Below are 18,355 nucleotides of genomic sequence, written 5' to 3'. Positions count from 1 at the left end.
ATATTCTTTCTGTTGAGAATATAAGATATTAATTACCTAAGTTGACTGTCCAATTCTCTATCTTTTATATTTATTGTACTAAAAAATGATATTTTTAATTGGTTGGGATCGTGACCAACTAAATAAGAATAGGAATTAAATATACTTAGTATTACTTTTAGTATTACTTTTATGATATTGAATACTTTTTTTTTTGTTTTCCTCCACAATTTTCATCATCCATAATGAATAATTTCTTTAAATTTTTGTACTCTTTTTTTTCTTGACTTATAAAATGGATTGACAAATTTAAATGTAGTAATTCCCCTTTTTCCTTTGTTGGGTATTAATAATATTGAATCAATTATAAATAATCCATAATTCACAAAGAAAAATATTAGTTATATGTAAAAAAGTATATATATATATATATAATCATAATTATTAATGTATTTCCTTTTTATTTTTCTTCAATTTTACTAAGTTTTCTAGGGAAGAAAAACAAAATTTTCAAATAAAAAATGGAGCTTGGTGTTGGCCTTATAATGTGTAAAAGAAGTGTGATATTAGTCCCATTGGGAGCTGCTTTTAGACTCAACTTGATCTGCCAAAGACTTTAAATTTTCAACTCTTTAGTTCAATTTTTGCCCAATTCAATGATGCATAAGTACTAAAAATATCTTCTTCTTCTTTTTTTCTTTTTAATTTGTGTGAAAGCTTTTTTTTTTTCCTTTTCTTTTGTCTTGTGAACATTTTATTTTGCAAGTAAGAGACCTATCTATCTAATTTGTAAGCGCTCCCATCCTTTTCTTAAATTGAAATAAAAAAAAATTTAATATTTATAGGCTATATATTATTTATATTAATCTAGCCCTTATATTTTTAACCTTTAAGGTTGTTTTTTTCTTCTCTCGTATCCAGTATTTTCAAGTACTTCATAATAGTATGATATTATTTACTTTGAGCATCATCTTAATGATTTGCTTTTGATTTCATCCAAAATATCTTTATAACAGTGGAGATAATTTTTCTCACCTATATACCAAAAGTCACTTCCTTAATTCCCTAGCCAATATGATACTTTGTTTGCATCCTTGCAATCTTAAAAATCGTCATTATGAAAATGGTTTTAAGATTTAGTGGGATTTCTTATATACCTAATCAAAAGTGTTTATACCTACAAAAATTGAGTCGTTACATAATATAAATCGATATATAATTTTGATGAGATTTTTCACGATAAGGACTAAATTGTTATCCATTGAAAAATACAAGGACTAAATCGTTACAAAAAAAAATTCAAGGACTAAATCGTTACTTCAAGGAAATTACATGGATCAAAAGTATAACTCACAACCTGTTGCTTAGAAGTATATGTCAATTACAACTGAGCTATGTTCGTTTTGGCAAACATCTCTATTATTAATAAGGCCGGAAGGAGCAACATGAATCATAAAAGGGATCAATTGAGACAAAATATATATAAGATCTTGTACCAGTAAGCTTTAAATTACTCATTTATTTAATCATCATTTTGCTTGCATCTTACAAAATGTAAAGCTTTTCTACTCTTTAAATACACAATATATGCCAATTGATCAAACCCATTTTACCTAAAGCTCATATGTCATTCCCACTTTGAGCAAATTTTTGTTAGGAATGTCAAAAACTTTGTCACTTTGTCTCAAATTGTTCTTCAAGAAATTGTAAGCATAGTCTATCAAAACCCTCTTCCAAATGTTGGATCCTTCCCTAGCAACAATTTCACTTTCTCCAACCAAGTGAACGACGCCGTTTTCCCATGCCTTATCCACTTCCTCAATGTCTCTCTTCAATGCCACTTCTCTAATTTTTTGGTTCTCTTCCTCGACCCCATTCTCATCTTCCTCCTCATCATCCACGTTGGAACAACCCCAAATATCATCCCTCAAAAAACCCTTCAATCTTTCCACCAAACTCCTCTCGAACGACTCTCGCTCGTTGCGGCCGTCCGTGTAGCCATATCGCACAACGCATCGAAAAATATTAAGTTCTCTCGGCTCGACTCGACGAAACAGAAACCGCTCTTCGGATGAGACCTTGCTTATAGGCAACCATTTGATCGAGACGAAGATGAGGACCTGATGAAGGGCAGGCACATTGGCCATGTAAAGCTTGAAAATGGGGGGAATCCCTTGCACAAGCTCAGAGTAGAAAATGGCAAGCCCTGTAACCCCACAAGGCTTCGCACTCGAAACAATTTCCTTGAGTTGTTCAGAAGAGATCTTGTTTTCAAGCTCGTAGTAGTACTTTTTCCTGTACACAGAGTTCCAAGTGTACATTATGGCCATAAGTGCAAAGGCAAAAGCCAGCGGAAGGTATCCACCTTGGTCAAACTTGTAAAGAACTGAACTCAAGTACAAAAGCTCCACAGAACCAATGACAACAACGTAAAAGATTATCAAAACCATGTGGGTTTTCCATATCATGATCATGATCAGTACTAAGAACGAGGATGTAAGAGTCATTACGAACACGACAGCTATACCTGGACAAAGATGAAAGATCCGTCCATAAATTACTTATGAACTCAAAAGCTTACCAATAAAGTTACGAGAGAGTGTTAGTTACCATAAGCATTGCCTATCTTCTCAGTCTCCTTGAAGCCTATAGTGACAGCCAAACAAGCAAGCATGAGGAGAAAGTTAACTTCAGGGATGTAAACTTGGCCCTCATATTTGGCAGAGGTATGCACAATTTTGACTCTTGGGAAACACCCAAGTGAAAGAGATTGCTGAATTACCGAGAATGTCCCTGAAATCATAGCTTGGCTTGCTATAATGGCTGATAGTACAGCCACCACAAACATTGGCCAGTACAAAGGACCTGCATCATCATGATCACCAATGCCAAATTTAATTTTATTTCTAAACATTGCCTTCTAATATCAAATTATGAGAGATATCAGAATTTTTAATTATTTCTTTCTTCCCCTTTTAAGTTGATGTTGAATTTAGGCATCTCGTCTAGTGTCAGTGTCATGATAAGGGTGTTCGTAGATTGGGTTGGTTGGACTACAAGATGTTCTTACTGACCCAAAGCGGCCAATGTTTTTCAATCTAAAAAAAAAACACCACGAATCGAGATTACCTAACTCGGGTTTCAACAACGTCTCATTTCTCGACCCAAATCGAACATGAACTACACAAAATCTCGATTTTTCTCGAAACATAATCCCACAATAAAATTAAGATAATAGAGTTGAGTTTTAACCTGGAATGGATTTGAAGAAGGTGTCTCCAACATCATGAATGTGGGCACGAAGGAAGGAGGCCTGTCCTGTGTAAGCAAGCAATAATGCTGGGTACGTAACACAACACATACTTATTTGTATTGATCTCACTGTGAAATGCCCAACATCAGCAAATAATGCTTCTGTCCCTGCCATTTTTTTCAAAAAAAAAAAAAAAAAAAAAAGTGATTGCTCAGGATTAATGCCGTGTGGCTTACCCTCAATGGATCTCTATAATAACTAATGCGTTAAGTGACCAGTGTACAACTCGAACACAAAACCTGATAGTTGGTAATACCACAAGCCTCATTTCTTTGACACTACATCCATCTCGAGGGGTGCCAATTTATAAAAATTATTCTAATATAATTTAAACTACTTGTAGGCCTCGTTCGATAATCATTTTGTTTTGGTTTTCTGTGTTTGAATATTAACCCTCTTACCATCATTAAGCTTCCACCTGTATACATATTCCCTTAGTTTCGTATCAACATTTTAAAAACATATTCAAAATTCAAAATATATATATATATATATATATATAATATTTTGTGACAAAACAAGCATAATCTTTTAAAACCTCCTGTCACATAGGCACTGTTACTAACTCGAAATTGGGGACTCGATTGAAAATTTTTTAAATATAAAAGGGATAAAATGAACACAATAATGCCTAAACAAAAATAGATTAACAAATACTAAAGGGTTAATTAATTTACCTGTTATGGAGAGAACAATTCCACCAAGAGAAATCCAAGCTTGGGTCTTGTTTCTTGTGAAATATTGAATTATGTATTTAGGGTTTACAGCTCTGATGACTGAGGGATCAAACTTCACAAAATTATAGAAGCCAATTGCAGCTATGAAACTGAACCAAATGCATATAATTGGGGCAAAAGTGTACCCAACTTTGTCTGTTCCAAATCTTTGAGCCATGAAAAGGCACACCAAGATCCCTGCTGATATCCCCACAATTGTATCTGTTTCACAAATTTTCAAACTTTCCCATCAAAATTTCGTAGTGATTTTGGGAAACCGAAAAAAAATTTAGTAGTGATTTTGGAAACCCGTTTTCGGTTTCGGTATACAGCTCGTTTGGTCACCGGTAATGTTCTCATTTTTTGTTTCTTCGATTTCGTGTTTCTTATTTTCAGTTGTTTGGAAGAGAACAAATATGAAAATATTCTTGGTTACTCTTTATTTCTCTTTTTTAGTTTTACACCCTATGGTTGAAATTTTAGTTATTTTATCAGAATATTATAAAGTGGAACTAAGAACTTAAGACGTTTTAATTAGTTTTTGTTTTTAAAAATGGAGGCTTGTTTTGTTTTCAATATTTTTTAATACTTAACTAATTTATAAAATAATTTTGAGAATGCTTTTGAAAACATGGAATAAAAAATAATAATAATATGGCATATATATACGTAGAAATATAGAAAAGAAAAATGAAAACATTACACTACTCGTAAACGTAAGAATCTTAATTTGTAAAAGAATAAAAATTAAAAATTAAAAATTAAGAGTATTAATTATTTAAGTGCATCTACTTTACTCTAATTAATTTAATTCTCAAATTATATTTCGAAGTATGACTGCATTTAATAAATAAAAAGACCAAAAGGGATAAAATGGGACCCATTATTTACTAAGATTAATCAAATCATTAAATTGATTGACATTTTTGTTTGTATTTAATGAAAGATTCCCATTGGATGTGAGTCAAAATAGAATAACACAACTATTAATAGTAAATTTTCTCTCTTCAAGAAGTATTAAAAAAAAAAGATCTTGTTAAGAATTAAGATTAGACTTACGTAAATATTTTTGTCTTTTTTTTTTTGTTTTTTTTTTGTTTTTTTAAAGGAATAATTTGGTCTTCAATTCATAGAAAAGTTTGATTAATTTGACCTCCTAAATAAAAAATATCTGTATGGTAATAATAGACACATTTTCGAAAAACAAAATTGAAGAAAATTGGAAAAATTTTAGCTACTATATTACAATTTCGAAACTCTAATTAAAATTTTTAAAACTGAAAAAGGACTAAAAACTAATTTTGAGTTCAAAAAATGTTATAATTTACTCTAATATCAAGTGGTCTCGATACTTTTAAAAGGTTTATCCAACCTTTAAATTAAAATTTACCAAACTTCTTTCATATTTGTACATAATAAAGTATTATTTAATATTTTTTATTAACAACAAAAACATCTGGTAAGTTTTATGCAAACAATAAACATGTTAAAAGGAAAAGAAAAAAAAAGCAAACAATAAAAAATAATAATGGAACTTTTAAAACTACCAAATTGAAATTAAATTAAAATGGGTATAATTGCATACCTTGTGTTATTGAAGATGCAGCTCTCTTAATACCTCCAACAGCTGATAAAACTGCAATAATTAATTTACAAAAATTTAATTGCATAAAATGACAAAACTCTTTCATATTTACACTTATTGCCAATTCTACTTCTTCTGTTTTTTTTTTGGGTCAAAATTTGCTGCAAAATAATTCCAAAGGTCTGAGCAATTGACTAACTAATGATATTGACACTCCACCTACTCTCTTAAAGGAGGAAATGGAATTTGTAATGAAACTTAAAATAAAAAAAAAAAATCCATGAGAATCTTAAGATTCTTGCAAATTACCCCTTTAATTTGCAATAAATTAAACAAATTGTGTCCCTCTAATTTTGGACTTGGGGAAAATTTCCAAAAATTATACCATTTTATTCGATTCGGTGACATGACTTACAAACTTATAGCTATGACTTGTGAGATTGTTCCTTACCAATTCCAAGATCGTTCTCATCTTGTATTGGAAATTCGATTATTGAACTAGTACCCTATTTCAACACGTTGAAAAAGAAAAAAGTTGAATTTTTGTTTACAAGTTTAGAATTTAACTTCGTAGGTACCAGTATTTTCCTAGACTTTTTAGGTACTATTAAGACAAAATTAATCACAGGCTTTTATTCTAATTAAAATTTGCAAAGTAATAAAAAAATTGATTTTTATATGACAATAAGAAATTAGACTTCTAGTAGGTAGGAAAAATTAACCAATATTTTTATAAAAATATGATATTTGAAAAAAATTCAAGTTGATGTATTCATTCTTCTATATAAAAAATAAAAATTAGACTCCGAATATACTGGGGAAAAAAACAAAAGTATTTTATAAACATGACATCAATTCTTTGAAAAAGAAACAGAAACAAAAAGAAAAAGAAAAAAAAAGGGGCATCAATTGGTCAGAAAGAGCTGTTTTGAATTTTGTTGGGACTGGGAAGCAACCTTTTCTAATTTCCAAATATCCTATATTTTATTTTATTTTTCAAACAAAAATATTGACCCACATCAATTTGAAAAACACAAAACAAAAAATGAAAGTAATTTCTAATTTTGGTAAAAATAAAACTACTTGGTTGTTACTTACCACTATTAAAAAATTAGCGGTTATTTATTTTATTTTATACATTCGTTCTTGAACTATAAGTCAAAATTCACCTAAATTTTATCCTTGTATTAAATATTATAAAACAGTTATTAATTTACCAGAAATGCAAGGAGTGAGAATGCCATCGCCAATGACCATAGAAGTTCCGAGCATGGTGGCAAACAGTAAGAAGAGCTTGGCGAAGCGACTGTTCTCGAGCTGTGACTTTAACTTCGACGCCCGCCGCATCCGGTTGTTCGGAGTCTCCAACCGGTAGTTAGAAACCTCTCGATCCTCGGCCTGTTGGCTAGGTATTAGCCCTATTCTTGCATATCGGCAAAGTAGAGAATACAGTGCAAACGTTCCTCCTATGTATTTCAAAATCCCAAAAAAGAAAGAAAAAAACGTTGAATTATATATTTGCTCTTATATACTTTCTAACGTTATACAAGAGCTTGTTTGGTAATATTCTCGTTTCTCGTTTCTTGTTTCTATTTTCTAATGTTTTGAGAAATACGATTTATCTTGTTCATCAATTTTAGTAAGAAATATTTTCAAACTTGTGAAGATGTTTGGTAAACAAAAAGAATGTAGGGCCGTCTAGTAACTTGTTTTTGCTGGTTTCCAGAATTTCAATATAATTTTATAAATAGTTGTTAAATGCTTAGTTTTCTTAATAAAATTTGAAATAAGAAACGAAAATATTACCAAAGGTTCCTAGTTGTATGTTTCTACTTTCTTGTTCTCGTTTTCAATTTTTTTAAAATATAAAATAAAAGCTTTATTTTTACATTCTTGACTTATAAAATACATGTATAAAAACATTAAAAAAATAAATATGAGATTAAAAAATTTGAATCTTTAATATAAAAAAGTTTTTCGTTTTTTAATTTAAAATATGAGAAAAGGAGAAATAAGAAAGAGGGGTCAAATACGTTTCTCTTTCTTAAAAAAAAAGGTTAAAAATAATAGAAAATAATTACCACATGTATATTTCTTTTTATTAAAAAGGAGGAAAAAATCCGACCAGAAACAAAAAAATAAAATAAAAAAATATATATGTCAAACGATAATTATCATATATTTCAAATTAATAAGGAAGGGAAATATAAGGATTTTTCTAATTTATAGAAAGATATAAAGAGAAAATATTATCATTAACGGAGAAAAATAAAAGTATTTTCTCTTTCGAATTTTAATTGTGAAGAAAGAGAAAGAGGTCAATTAGACACATCTAGACTGCATGCACGCCACGTGGACTGCAAGGTGGACTGCTTGATTACCAATACTCTTGACCAGTCTTACCAATAAGAAATTTATTGAATTTTTTTTAATAATTGATAATTGTTAATTGATATATCGATTTTTGAAGCACTATTAATTATGTACACCTTTTGTTGTATACTTCTAAAGTTTTAATTTTTTAATGATCTCCATCATTAATAGTGTTAAAAGAATTATAAACCACTTCAATAACCTATATTATAATTTCAATTTGACTTTAGTGTTTATTTCATTTTTTATCTTTCAACTTAGTTTTGGAGCTAAATGCAAAATGGTATAACTTTATATATGTATAATCTTTTCGTCCTAAAAATTTTAATTCTCAAGTTATCCATTAATTAGGTCTATTTTAAAATCCTGATTGATTTTGTTTAGAAAAAAAAATATTGAAAGTAGAATCAAAATCATATATATAAATACTCACCTAAATAAGTAGTAAGTAGTAGATTAGATATCAAATTTCTAAATGAATCTAAATAACTAAAATAATTTTAAAGAAGTTTAAAAACAACTAAACCTAAACCGCCAAAGCCAGCATAGCTCAGCAATAATTAACATATACCTACTAGAAAAACAATTATACCTAAACTTGGTGATTAAGGTATCTACTCATTTTTCTGAAGTTAGAGATTCAAATCATCATACTTCACATTAAATAAATCGAACATTTTGAAAATTTTAAGAATTCAAACTACTTTTTTTTTTTTTTGAAGGAGGATGAGGTGAAAATTGATTTAATGTTTTTATTAATTTATTATATTTGAGAATTTGTAGAGGCGTCCATGGGTAAAAGGGTGAAAAAAATTTGGTCCAAAGCCTTGGAATTCAAACTGTTCACGTTTAGTACAGGACAGACTCATTTATGTTGGCAACATTAAATATGGTAATTCTTTCCACACAAAAACAGAAATAGCATATAATAAATATATATATTTTTTCAAATATAGCACACATATTTTTAATATATTTATTTTAGTATTTGTATTTTTAAAAATTATCATTTTAATCTCTATTTTTAAAATTTTAATACAAATTCTACACATAATAGAGATCATTTAATATAAAGTCATAGTTACTGATATAGATTGGGAATAAAAATTAAATTAAGGGATAAATTAAAATAATAACTTTTTAAAGATAAAAATTCAAACCAACGTTTTGAGAGTACATAGACTATTAATTATTAAAATAAATTAAATAAAGTTAAACTACATGAACTATTCTAACTATAAAAAATCATGTAAAATAGAATTGGATAATTGACCCATTTTTCAGAAATTAAAAAATATATATATTGAATTTGCTCTTCCTTCCAAAATTATAGAATTTAAAATGTAAAATAGGAGATATTTTGGTTCCACGTTTAAATTTTGCTTAAATTACCATAAATTTACATAAATAACATATAATTATTATATGTATTTTAAAATAGAAACATAAATGAAAGAAGAAAATATGACATTTACGGTGAATTAATTATTTGAAGAAAAAATAAATAAAAAAATGAAATTAGCGTACCGTCGCCATTGTCGTTGGCCTGCAAGACGATGAAGACATACTTAAGCAGAGGAATGAAGGTGAGAGTATAATAAATCAACGAGAGAACCCCCAAAACGTCGTCGTCGTGCTTTATCCCCGCCGGAAAACTGCTCGGAAACACGTACAACGGCGACGTTCCAATGTCTCCGTACACTATTCCGATGCTCTGAAACGCCAGCTGCAGCGTCACCCACCACCCCACCGCCGCCTACAATAATACAATACTATAATTTCAAATTCTAAAATTTTTTTTTTCTTTTTATTATTATTTGATAAAACTTTTTTTTTAATTTGAGTACCTTGGAGGAGCGATGGAGGTTGGTGGCCTCGATGTCTAGAGAGTCGAAACGGCGTAGTTTCGGCCATGAAAGGTTCTTCTTGGGGCTGTTGCTGATGGGTTGGTGATTATGTATTTCTACTTCTGCAGCCATTTTTCAATCTTTGGAGAGAGAGAAAGGAAGAGGAAGAGGAAGTTTTCAGGGTATGGGGTTGATTTTAATTCTGGTGTTATTTATAGATGAAAAACAAAATGGTTCGAGAAAAATTGGTTTTTTGGTTTTTTTTTTTCCTTTCGGTCCGGGTTATTTAACTGGAATTAGGACCAGAATATTATTTCTTTTGATGTTGTTTACTAAAAAAAAATTTTAAAATTTATTACATAAATAAATTAATTGATGTTTTAGTAAAATGGACGAAAAAAGCGTGGAAAATGACATTGCGAATGTCCAGGACGGACATAACTTTTTAACTAACACTAGATCACCGGAAGACACCTTAAGACCAGAGCATGTCATGAAAGAAGCACACTGCGCGTGCTTCGACGACCATGTTTCTGGAACATAGTTGAATGTAGGTATCATGAATACGAGGTGCAGGATACCAGGTCGAGAAACTCAGACAACCACTCATTTATGTGTTGATTGCCAGTGACCCAATCGAAATAAAAATTAGATATATATAATAATTATTGGTATATGTCTTTTTTTTATTTATAACCAATTACGAATATATTTCTAAAAGTGGGGATGGAATCTTAAACTAGAAGAAGGTAATAAATGTTGTACTTGGATGATTGATAAGAAAAATATGGTTAAATTCTTTATTTATCCTATATTTTGTCCTATATTTTAAATAATTAATGTTTTTTTTATTTATAAATGGCAAGTCAACTTAAAAGTTTGACTAATTATGGAGAGAAATTGTGTAAGACGATTTTACGGTTCTAAAATTATGATCATATGGTCCTCTTTCTCATCATTTTTACATTTCTTTTTCTTACAATTGATACACACACAAAAAAAAAGGTTTTAATTTCTAGATAAAAACTATTGTAGTTTATATAATATTTTCAAAAACTATGATAATTATAAAAAATAATAATAATTTTAAAAAGTATTATTCCCAAGCAATATAAATGATACCCAAAACCATTGGAGGAGTTGAAGAGAATTTGATGAAAATGTTTGGTCTTTTTGGAGTTTGGTTCAAAAGAATGATCAAATTTTGTTTCCAAAACTTTGGAGTCTTTTGCCTTTTTCTTTTCTTCCTTTTCCAAAATCTTGACTTTCAAACCCTTCAATATCGACCACAAGTTACAAAAAAACGACCCGTTGAACTTAGTCATTAATAATGTTTGTATATTTTTTATAATATCATAGAAAATATTATAATCTATAACTCATAATATAACTCATAAGAAAAGATAGTGTTGTCAACTCGAGTCTGGCTCAACTGATTATGACATATATCTCAGACAAAAAGTCATGTATTCAAACTCTCATCCTACCTCGACATGGTGTAATAGAAAAAGAAAGAAAAAAGATATTGTCGATGTCGTTCAATTGAAATTATGCTTCTTTTACGTATGTGTTGTCTCTTTCCATTCTTCCGTAGTTTATTGAGATTTTATTTGAGAAAAAAAACTTAAGTTATATCATTATTATTATTTATTTAGATTACAATGATTAGAAAGATTTGACAAGCACGGGAGTGAGATTAGAAAACTTTTCAATGATTAATAAGTAATAAATTTTGTTGGGATACTTAGTTTTGAGCTTATGGTATAATATTGAAACCGCTCTTCAACCACCAACCTACCACGCCTACAAATCTCACGAATCTTGTGGCGTTTTAAGTGGATGACAAGTGAGGCCCACCAATCCATGTCTATAAATATAAAGACAAACTTTGATTGCTCGTCCTCAAACTAATAGCTCGAAGATTCACCGACTTGAACGTCAGGGTTTTTTTCTCTGTTTGCAAGTTCTCAGGTCCTTCTTGAATGATTAAAATTTAGCATAAACAAATTTATCACATTATAAGAGTATAAAGTCTTTCTGAAGGGGAAAAAAATAAAAAATCATCTTGCACGTGGGATTGGAACATGTTTGAAAGTTGTTATTTTCAAAGTTTGCACAAGGGAATATTCGAACATGTTTAATTTAAATATTGTTGTCATTTTCAAATTTATTTTACGTTTTTTAATTTACCTTTCGAGAACGGTAGGTTTCTAATTTCTTTACAAAAAAAAATATATAAAATTTTATAAGGAACATTCCAAAGATAATGGATACAGTGTAACATTTCAATTAAATATTATTCAAATTTTAAAACTTTTTTTTAGTACAACAAAGATGGAAATAGAAGATTGAATATCGACCATTAGAAGGAGAAAGATACACGAATCGCTAAGCTAAGCAAAGCTCACATGGGCAAATTTTAAACCTTAAAATAATAAGACGTTCTTTTTCTTTTTCTTTTTTAATTCAACAAAATGTGAAGATGGGAGATTGAATCGCTGACCTCTAATGAAGAAGCAATATGTCTTAATCGTGCTAGAGTGATGTTCATGTTAGCAAAATAATGAGATATTCAAAACATGTGTTACAAATTGTTCTAAATCTCGTTTCGAGAAACATAACCCTTTGGTAACTGTTTTTGTTTCTCAAAATATATTTTATTGATGTTTTTCATATTTTGTCAACTTTTTTTCGATAATATTAAAATGTCGATTCACTCCTCATGTAAATGAATCCATGGACATACGAAAATTTTGCTACGTCAATTACGTAATTAATCTTTAAACACAGGAAAATTAGAGACTATTTCAAGGTAAACTGGTTAGTCTTTCGAGACTTGTATTTAGTTTCTGCATCTCACTCCACTTAATAATTTCCTCTTCCTCAGCCATCAAACCGTAGTTAATTCTAACAATAACATAAAAAAAGAGACTCCTTTCGAGCCATAAAACCGACCAAATTTGTCAAAAGTTAGGCAAACAAATTTTCATCGAAGAAGAAAAATAAAGGGCAAAATGGTTCATTTCAACATATATTCTGTCAAGAAATTCTACAAGTGTGAAACCATTTATTCTTGCCATTTTTGACACAAGCAAACACAGTTGGATCGTATTCTTAATTATCAATATCTTTGCTTTTGTAGCAACAAATTGAACAATCTTAAAGAAATAATACAAGAAAGAAAATAAAATCATCCCTTAGACCTTTCTGATTGGCATTATTTCCACTAAATTTGGTAAACATGGAGAAAAATAGAAAGTCTAAGATCAAGATGTTTAATTATATTTAGATGTTCATAGAATGAGAGTGAGTTTCATATATTCAAAAATGAAAAGAGCTTCATTAATTTTGCGTTTACTAGTTTATAATACAACATTATAGAGGATTTACAAAATTTGCACCATGGTAGAGGCAAAATTTTGGTGCATGAACTTGTAAAGTGGTGAATGAAATCTTACAAAATAGCAGGCTGATATCAAGTGGATTGCAGATACAAGGGTTACCTGTTACAAGGATGAAACAACAAAATGACACCAAGATTGACCTAGGCTTTTGGATTACTTCTGACCTTGTCAAATATGGGATTCTCAAGAATTTCCCTTGCTGAAGGTCGTCGTACAGGGTCGGGATCCACCATGGCCTGTTGGAGTTATCGATTAATCATAAAAGGTGGAAAGTGTATGGTCATACAAAGTAATGTGGTAAATAGTGAAAATTTTCTCATGGTCATACAAAGTCAATCTGACATCCAATATTCAAATCAGAGATAAGTTTTTCCTGTTCAGATACAAACATTTTCTATATTGAGATTTACTTCCTTTGCATTGTGTTCATGACCCACTCTAGTAATCTTCGGGAAGATATCACCCTTCCAAAGCTAGTTCCAAGAGCCCTTACAGACTTTAAAGTATAAAGTTTACTACTTAAAGAACCAACTTGAGTATAGCTCAACTGATTAAAGTATATATCCTCAATCAAAAGGAGAAAGGTTCAAATCCCCACCCCATATGTTATCGCACTCAAAAAAAGGCTTACTGATTAAGAGCTCGAACAAACAGAGAAACTTGGAATTATGCTGAACTTCTGAAATCAGATTCTCAACAAAAATATTCCTACCAATAAAGGAGTGGATGGAAGCAACAAGCTAGCAGTATATAAACGTAGAATAGACAGCTAAAAGAAAATCTAAAATTAGTTAATTCTGATAGGCATACGTCAAGTTTATTTATCTCATCTTTCAAAACCACAACATAGAATTGTATATTAAGACGGTTCAAACAATCAATCAAATATTCCTTCTGGAAAACATACTGTTATTTGCAGAAAAAGAAATCTGAAAAAGATTGAAAAATGAAAAGAACATTTGTCATCCAAATATATACACATCATAGGCTCACATAATTTGGAGACATCAGCATAATAAAATCTTACATTCTAATGAAATGTAAAATATGTGGGAACGAAAATAAGGAGAGAACAAAAGAAAAACATAAGTATTCAGTACTCGTACATACCCTGATTAAGTTTTGAAATTGCAATGAATGACCAGGAAGAAGTGGCAATTTTCCCTCCTTAAGATTCATGAAATGTGCTTCTGTCAATGTCGATCCTCTCACAATCTCATAAATAGAAGCTCCCAAGGAGAATATATCAACTTTGTCAAGATAATCATATCTATCATTTAGAATTTCTTGAGGCATATAGCGTGCATCGCCCTCCTCAATTGGTAGGCTATTATCAAGAAGAGTTGCACATCCAAAATCACCAAGTTTATAGAAACCATCTTTGACATAAATATTGTCAGGTTTCACATCTAAATGAGCTATTCCTTTCTCGTGCACAAACAGCAATGCTTTTGAAATCTGTTCACAGTTTTTTTGTCAGCAAAGAAACAGAAATTTAAAAAATCCCGAGTTCTAAAACTTGAAAAGATGATACTATATCAAATATTAAAGCCACATAGGGATTTAAATGGATTAAGATAGAACATTAGTAGATAATTTACACCAAGCATTCCCGATCATTACTTCTCAAGTGGAAAGTTTACTTAAAAGTAACATATCAAATAAATTCCAGAGATAACTAAATTTACTCTTCAAAGCAGCCAATCAAGTGTAAAAGTAAATAAAAATTCAGGATAGGACAGAAACTCACTTGATGCAAGGCTCTCAGCGCATCTGTCTCAGAGAATGGGTGAGAATACCTGCCAATGGACAAGCTACAATCACAGAGCTCCATTTGAATGTAGAGTTGCTCATTTTCATACCATGATGAGTAGTATCCAACAATGTTTTCATGAGATCCTACATGTTCAACAGAGAACAATCAAGAAAAGATAAAAGTTGCTCCAGAGAAAACATAATAATTACAATAATATAGTAAAACAAAAACAAAATCATATCTAAATAAATTTACTAACCCAAAGCTGCCAAAGCTTGAACTTCCATCACAGCTCTTCTCCTGCAAAGGGAAGGAGAAACTTCTAATATAATACACATTTCCCGGTGTTTATACGTTGAACGTATACAGGTTACAGACACAAACAGTAAAATAATTAACCTTTCTATGTCTTGATGCAACTGCCTTGTGCTTTGTTTGACAGCGTACAAGCAACCATCAATTCTCTTTAATACTTTGAAGACACGGCTAAAATTTCCAGTCCCTATTTGCTGGAAATTAAATGAGGTTAACTACAAAATTTGACAGCCAGAAATATGAATACAAAATCTCAATCGCTATCTACAGAAGCTTGCAAACTAAGCAGATGTTTCTGGATACCTTTATCTCCTGGAAATCAGTATGATATCTTGAAAGGCCATCTCCACTAAACAGTGCGGGAAAAAATCCTATACAAAATTGAAACCAAGAAACTAATTCCCACAGCAGAAAAGAAATCCATTACCATAACAAAAGATGATTTCAAAAGATAATCTATTATTTGGATTGTACCTGCACATTTAGTTCGTTGATTACCAAATGGGTCTACACCTATGTCTGAAGCATCTTTCAAGTATGGGTTCTTCATGCAAGGAGGAGGCATAACTCGACAACGTAGAGCAACTGCAGATTGAGAAACATAGTTTTGTTTCTTCGGCATTGCCATTGTCTCTTTCTCCATATCCACATCATCTGTTTCAAAAGTGTCATTTCCAAGCTCCACTACTTCTTGACGGCCAGACAAGCTTGGGCTCAGAGGATGTACCAAAACACTGTCTGTGACAACAAGGATATTAAATGAAGAAAAGAATTATGTTATATCACTTAACAACAAATATCGCTAATATTGAATAGAAATATGTGGATGTCAAATTTTGATTTCAGACCAATGTATATCTTATATTCCACATTGACAAATGACTCAGCACCAATCAACATTTGATGTAAATGATTAACTATATACATTATTGATTTGAAAAGTTCAGCTTCAGCATGATTACAATTGAGTGCATGCCCCTGAATTAATCCAAGATACATAGCAAATCAGTGTAATGCATGTGATCGTGATCCTCTGATCACTATTCTCTTCTATCAGTAGCACTCAATGGTTAATTAGCTCAGTCAGATAAAAGTTTAAGATCCACACTGTTACCAACGTACCATGTATTTTTCTCTTGGTTTTAACAGTAGTAATCTTCTCTGGAGATTTGGGGCAAGGAATGTTTTCCTGCCAAGACAAGACACCCAGAAAAATTAGGGAATTGGCTTTTTATTCTGAAAAAAACCCTTGTTTTTTGGCCTGGATAGCTTTCCCCATTAACTGCTCACCTTGTTGCAATCCACACCATTCAACAGATTTTGATTGTCCGGGGTTATATAATCAGGGGTGCTGCAATAAACATCCACAACCCAAAGTTAAACGCCAAAAATAGTAATTCAGCCAGTCACAGTGCAGCCTTCGATCTCGCGAGCTATCCTTTAGCAGTAATGCATACCACAATCTCAATGTCAACAAGCACAGTAATTTCTAGACAGTGTTAAACGATTAGAAAATCATCTACGCTACCTATCCTGTATATTGAGTTTATTTTGAACGGGGAATGACTTCTATCTCGTAGCTATTAAGCAACTTAAACGACGGTGAGCCGACAAATAAACATCAGCTATTCAGCTCAAATTAACTGATAAACGAAAAATAATAGAAATTAAGCATGTACTACATAATCACAAGAAATGACTTCCACTTCGCAATGCTATTGAGCTCAACCAAATACTCGTAAACGAAAAAGGAATTTAAAGAAGAACCTACCAGAAGAAGTCCTGGCTAAGAATGAAATCTCTGTCCTCCAAGTTAGGATGATCGGGAGCAGCAACGGCACGCGGAGACGATGAAGGCAGAGCGTCGGAAGCGTCGACGTCGGCCATGGGCGGTGCTTCAGATGCGGCGGCGGAAGATGAGTGGTGGAGATTGAGAGGAACGAGCGATACCTGGCCCAACTGAACCTGCAAATGCCTCGTCAATGTCGCTTTCATCTTCTTCCTCATCGTCGATCTTAGGGTTTTTTATTTTCTTCTCATCAATCTGGAACCTCTCTTCTTCCTCTGCTCTGAATAATTTATATATATATATATATATATATGATCTTGAACGGAAAGAATATTTAAAAAGTAAATAAATAAAGGGGATTTTGGAGGGTTTTTTTTTTTTTTTTTTTTGGCGTCGTTTGCAGAACTCCAATTCAAATTGCGCGGGGTTTCGTGGAGAGTAATAATTGGGTGTAGCCGAGACTAGGGTAAGCTCTGTCAGGGCTGGGAGCGGACCCCACTGATTGGACGTTGACGATTCGGATCCACGGCTTTAGATTGATGATGAGGGGGTGGGTTTGATTTGCGTGCCTGGTAAGCTTGACATTTATTTTGGGCTTCGTGGGCCGTAGAGTTTTTTTTGGGAAAATGTTAAATGTCGATGGGACGGAAATGTCGAATATCCATGTATATATATTTTTTGAAATGTTATAAAAATATTTAAATTAATAAATAGACATTTCATTAATTTTAAATAAATTAAAAGTGATTAATATTAATATTATGTCTATGTTAATAATTTTTTTTTAATGTTAATGTCGAACCATAGACACATAAAAATGTCGATATGTCAACGAAAATTGAATACCCTGATTATATTATGATGTGTTATCTTTTAAAAAATGAATTCGAGGAAAATGATCAAATTTTTCCTACAAACTCAATAATGTCGTCTTAATTTTTATTTTACACTTTCAATTGCATTGCGTTGAACCTTCAATGGAGATAAATCTCATGTGGGAGTGAGGAGTCGAACTTCTAATATTTTAATTGAAAATATATGTGTCGACTAGTTGAGCTAGCATAACTTACCAAGCATGTGTTGGAGACCGGCCATGCAACTCCAAGGTTAGGAATAATGAAAGAAAGATAAGGTGGAAAGCGAGGTAGAGGAATTGGTCGACCCTTTAGACCAATAACTTGAAGACCATATGTTTGAATCTTGTCTCCGCCTAATCACTTAAGATGCATTTTTTGTATAAAATAAAATAATGCCTTTTTTATTTCGACCCTTATTTCC

The 18,355-nt window shown here is 31.2% G+C and overlaps 2 protein-coding genes across 2 annotated transcripts; both read right to left on the bottom strand.

The window, feature by feature from the left end:
- Window positions 1-1,478: 1,478 nt before the first annotated feature.
- LOC111015563 (potassium transporter 5-like) lies at window positions 1,479-10,014 on the bottom strand. The gene is made up of 8 exons (XM_022290637.2): window positions 9,814-10,014; window positions 9,494-9,722; window positions 6,811-7,059; window positions 5,594-5,644; window positions 3,970-4,230; window positions 3,232-3,399; window positions 2,590-2,844; window positions 1,479-2,506 (listed from the first exon to the last, which is right to left on the bottom strand). The coding sequence occupies exons 1-8, from the start codon at window positions 9,943-9,945 to the stop codon at window positions 1,593-1,595; spliced, it is 2,259 nt and encodes a 752-aa protein (XP_022146329.1). The 5' UTR covers window positions 9,946-10,014; the 3' UTR covers window positions 1,479-1,592.
- Window positions 10,015-13,117: 3,103 nt separating this feature from the next.
- WEE1 (WEE1-like kinase) lies at window positions 13,118-17,364 on the bottom strand. The gene is made up of 10 exons (XM_022292226.2): window positions 17,060-17,364; window positions 16,579-16,639; window positions 16,411-16,477; window positions 15,763-16,026; window positions 15,592-15,659; window positions 15,373-15,482; window positions 15,233-15,273; window positions 14,968-15,116; window positions 14,328-14,675; window positions 13,118-13,453 (listed from the first exon to the last, which is right to left on the bottom strand). The coding sequence occupies exons 1-10, from the start codon at window positions 17,293-17,295 to the stop codon at window positions 13,358-13,360; spliced, it is 1,440 nt and encodes a 479-aa protein (XP_022147918.2). The 5' UTR covers window positions 17,296-17,364; the 3' UTR covers window positions 13,118-13,357.
- Between the last annotated feature and the right edge of the window lie 991 nt (window positions 17,365-18,355).

Source organism: Momordica charantia, assembly GCF_013281855.1.
Source record: "Momordica charantia cultivar OHB3-1 chromosome 9 unlocalized genomic scaffold, Mcharantia_2.0 BLBB01000009.1, whole genome shotgun sequence".
In the NCBI taxonomy this organism is placed as follows: Eukaryota; Viridiplantae; Streptophyta; class Magnoliopsida; order Cucurbitales; family Cucurbitaceae; genus Momordica; species Momordica charantia.
Note: the sequence above shows the minus strand (reverse complement) of the source record. Positions and strands in the feature narration are given on the sequence as shown.

What these genes read in the sequence shown, in the direction of transcription:
- WEE1 (XM_022292226.2), bottom strand. Translation starts at nt 17,295, where the DNA reads ATGAGGAAGAAGATGAAAGCGACATTGACGAGGCATTTGCAGGTTCAG. An exon ending in CTGATTTCCAGGAGATAAAG is followed by an intron (nt 15,483 to 15,591) that starts GTATCCAGAAAC and finishes TTTAATTTCCAG; the next exon opens with CAAATAGGGACTGGAAATTT. An exon ending in CGCTGAGAGCCTTGCATCAA is followed by an intron (nt 14,676 to 14,967) that starts GTGAGTTTCTGT and finishes AACTGTGAACAG; the next exon opens with ATTTCAAAAGCATTGCTGTT.
- LOC111015563 (XM_022290637.2), bottom strand. Translation starts at nt 9,945, where the DNA reads ATGGCTGCAGAAGTAGAAATACATAATCACCAACCCATCAGCAACAGC. An exon ending in TCTCACTCCTTGCATTTCTG is followed by an intron (nt 5,645 to 6,810) that starts GTAAATTAATAA and finishes TAATTATTGCAG; the next exon opens with TTTTATCAGCTGTTGGAGGT. An exon ending in GAAGATAGGCAATGCTTATG is followed by an intron (nt 2,507 to 2,589) that starts GTAACTAACACT and finishes ATCTTTGTCCAG; the next exon opens with GTATAGCTGTCGTGTTCGTA.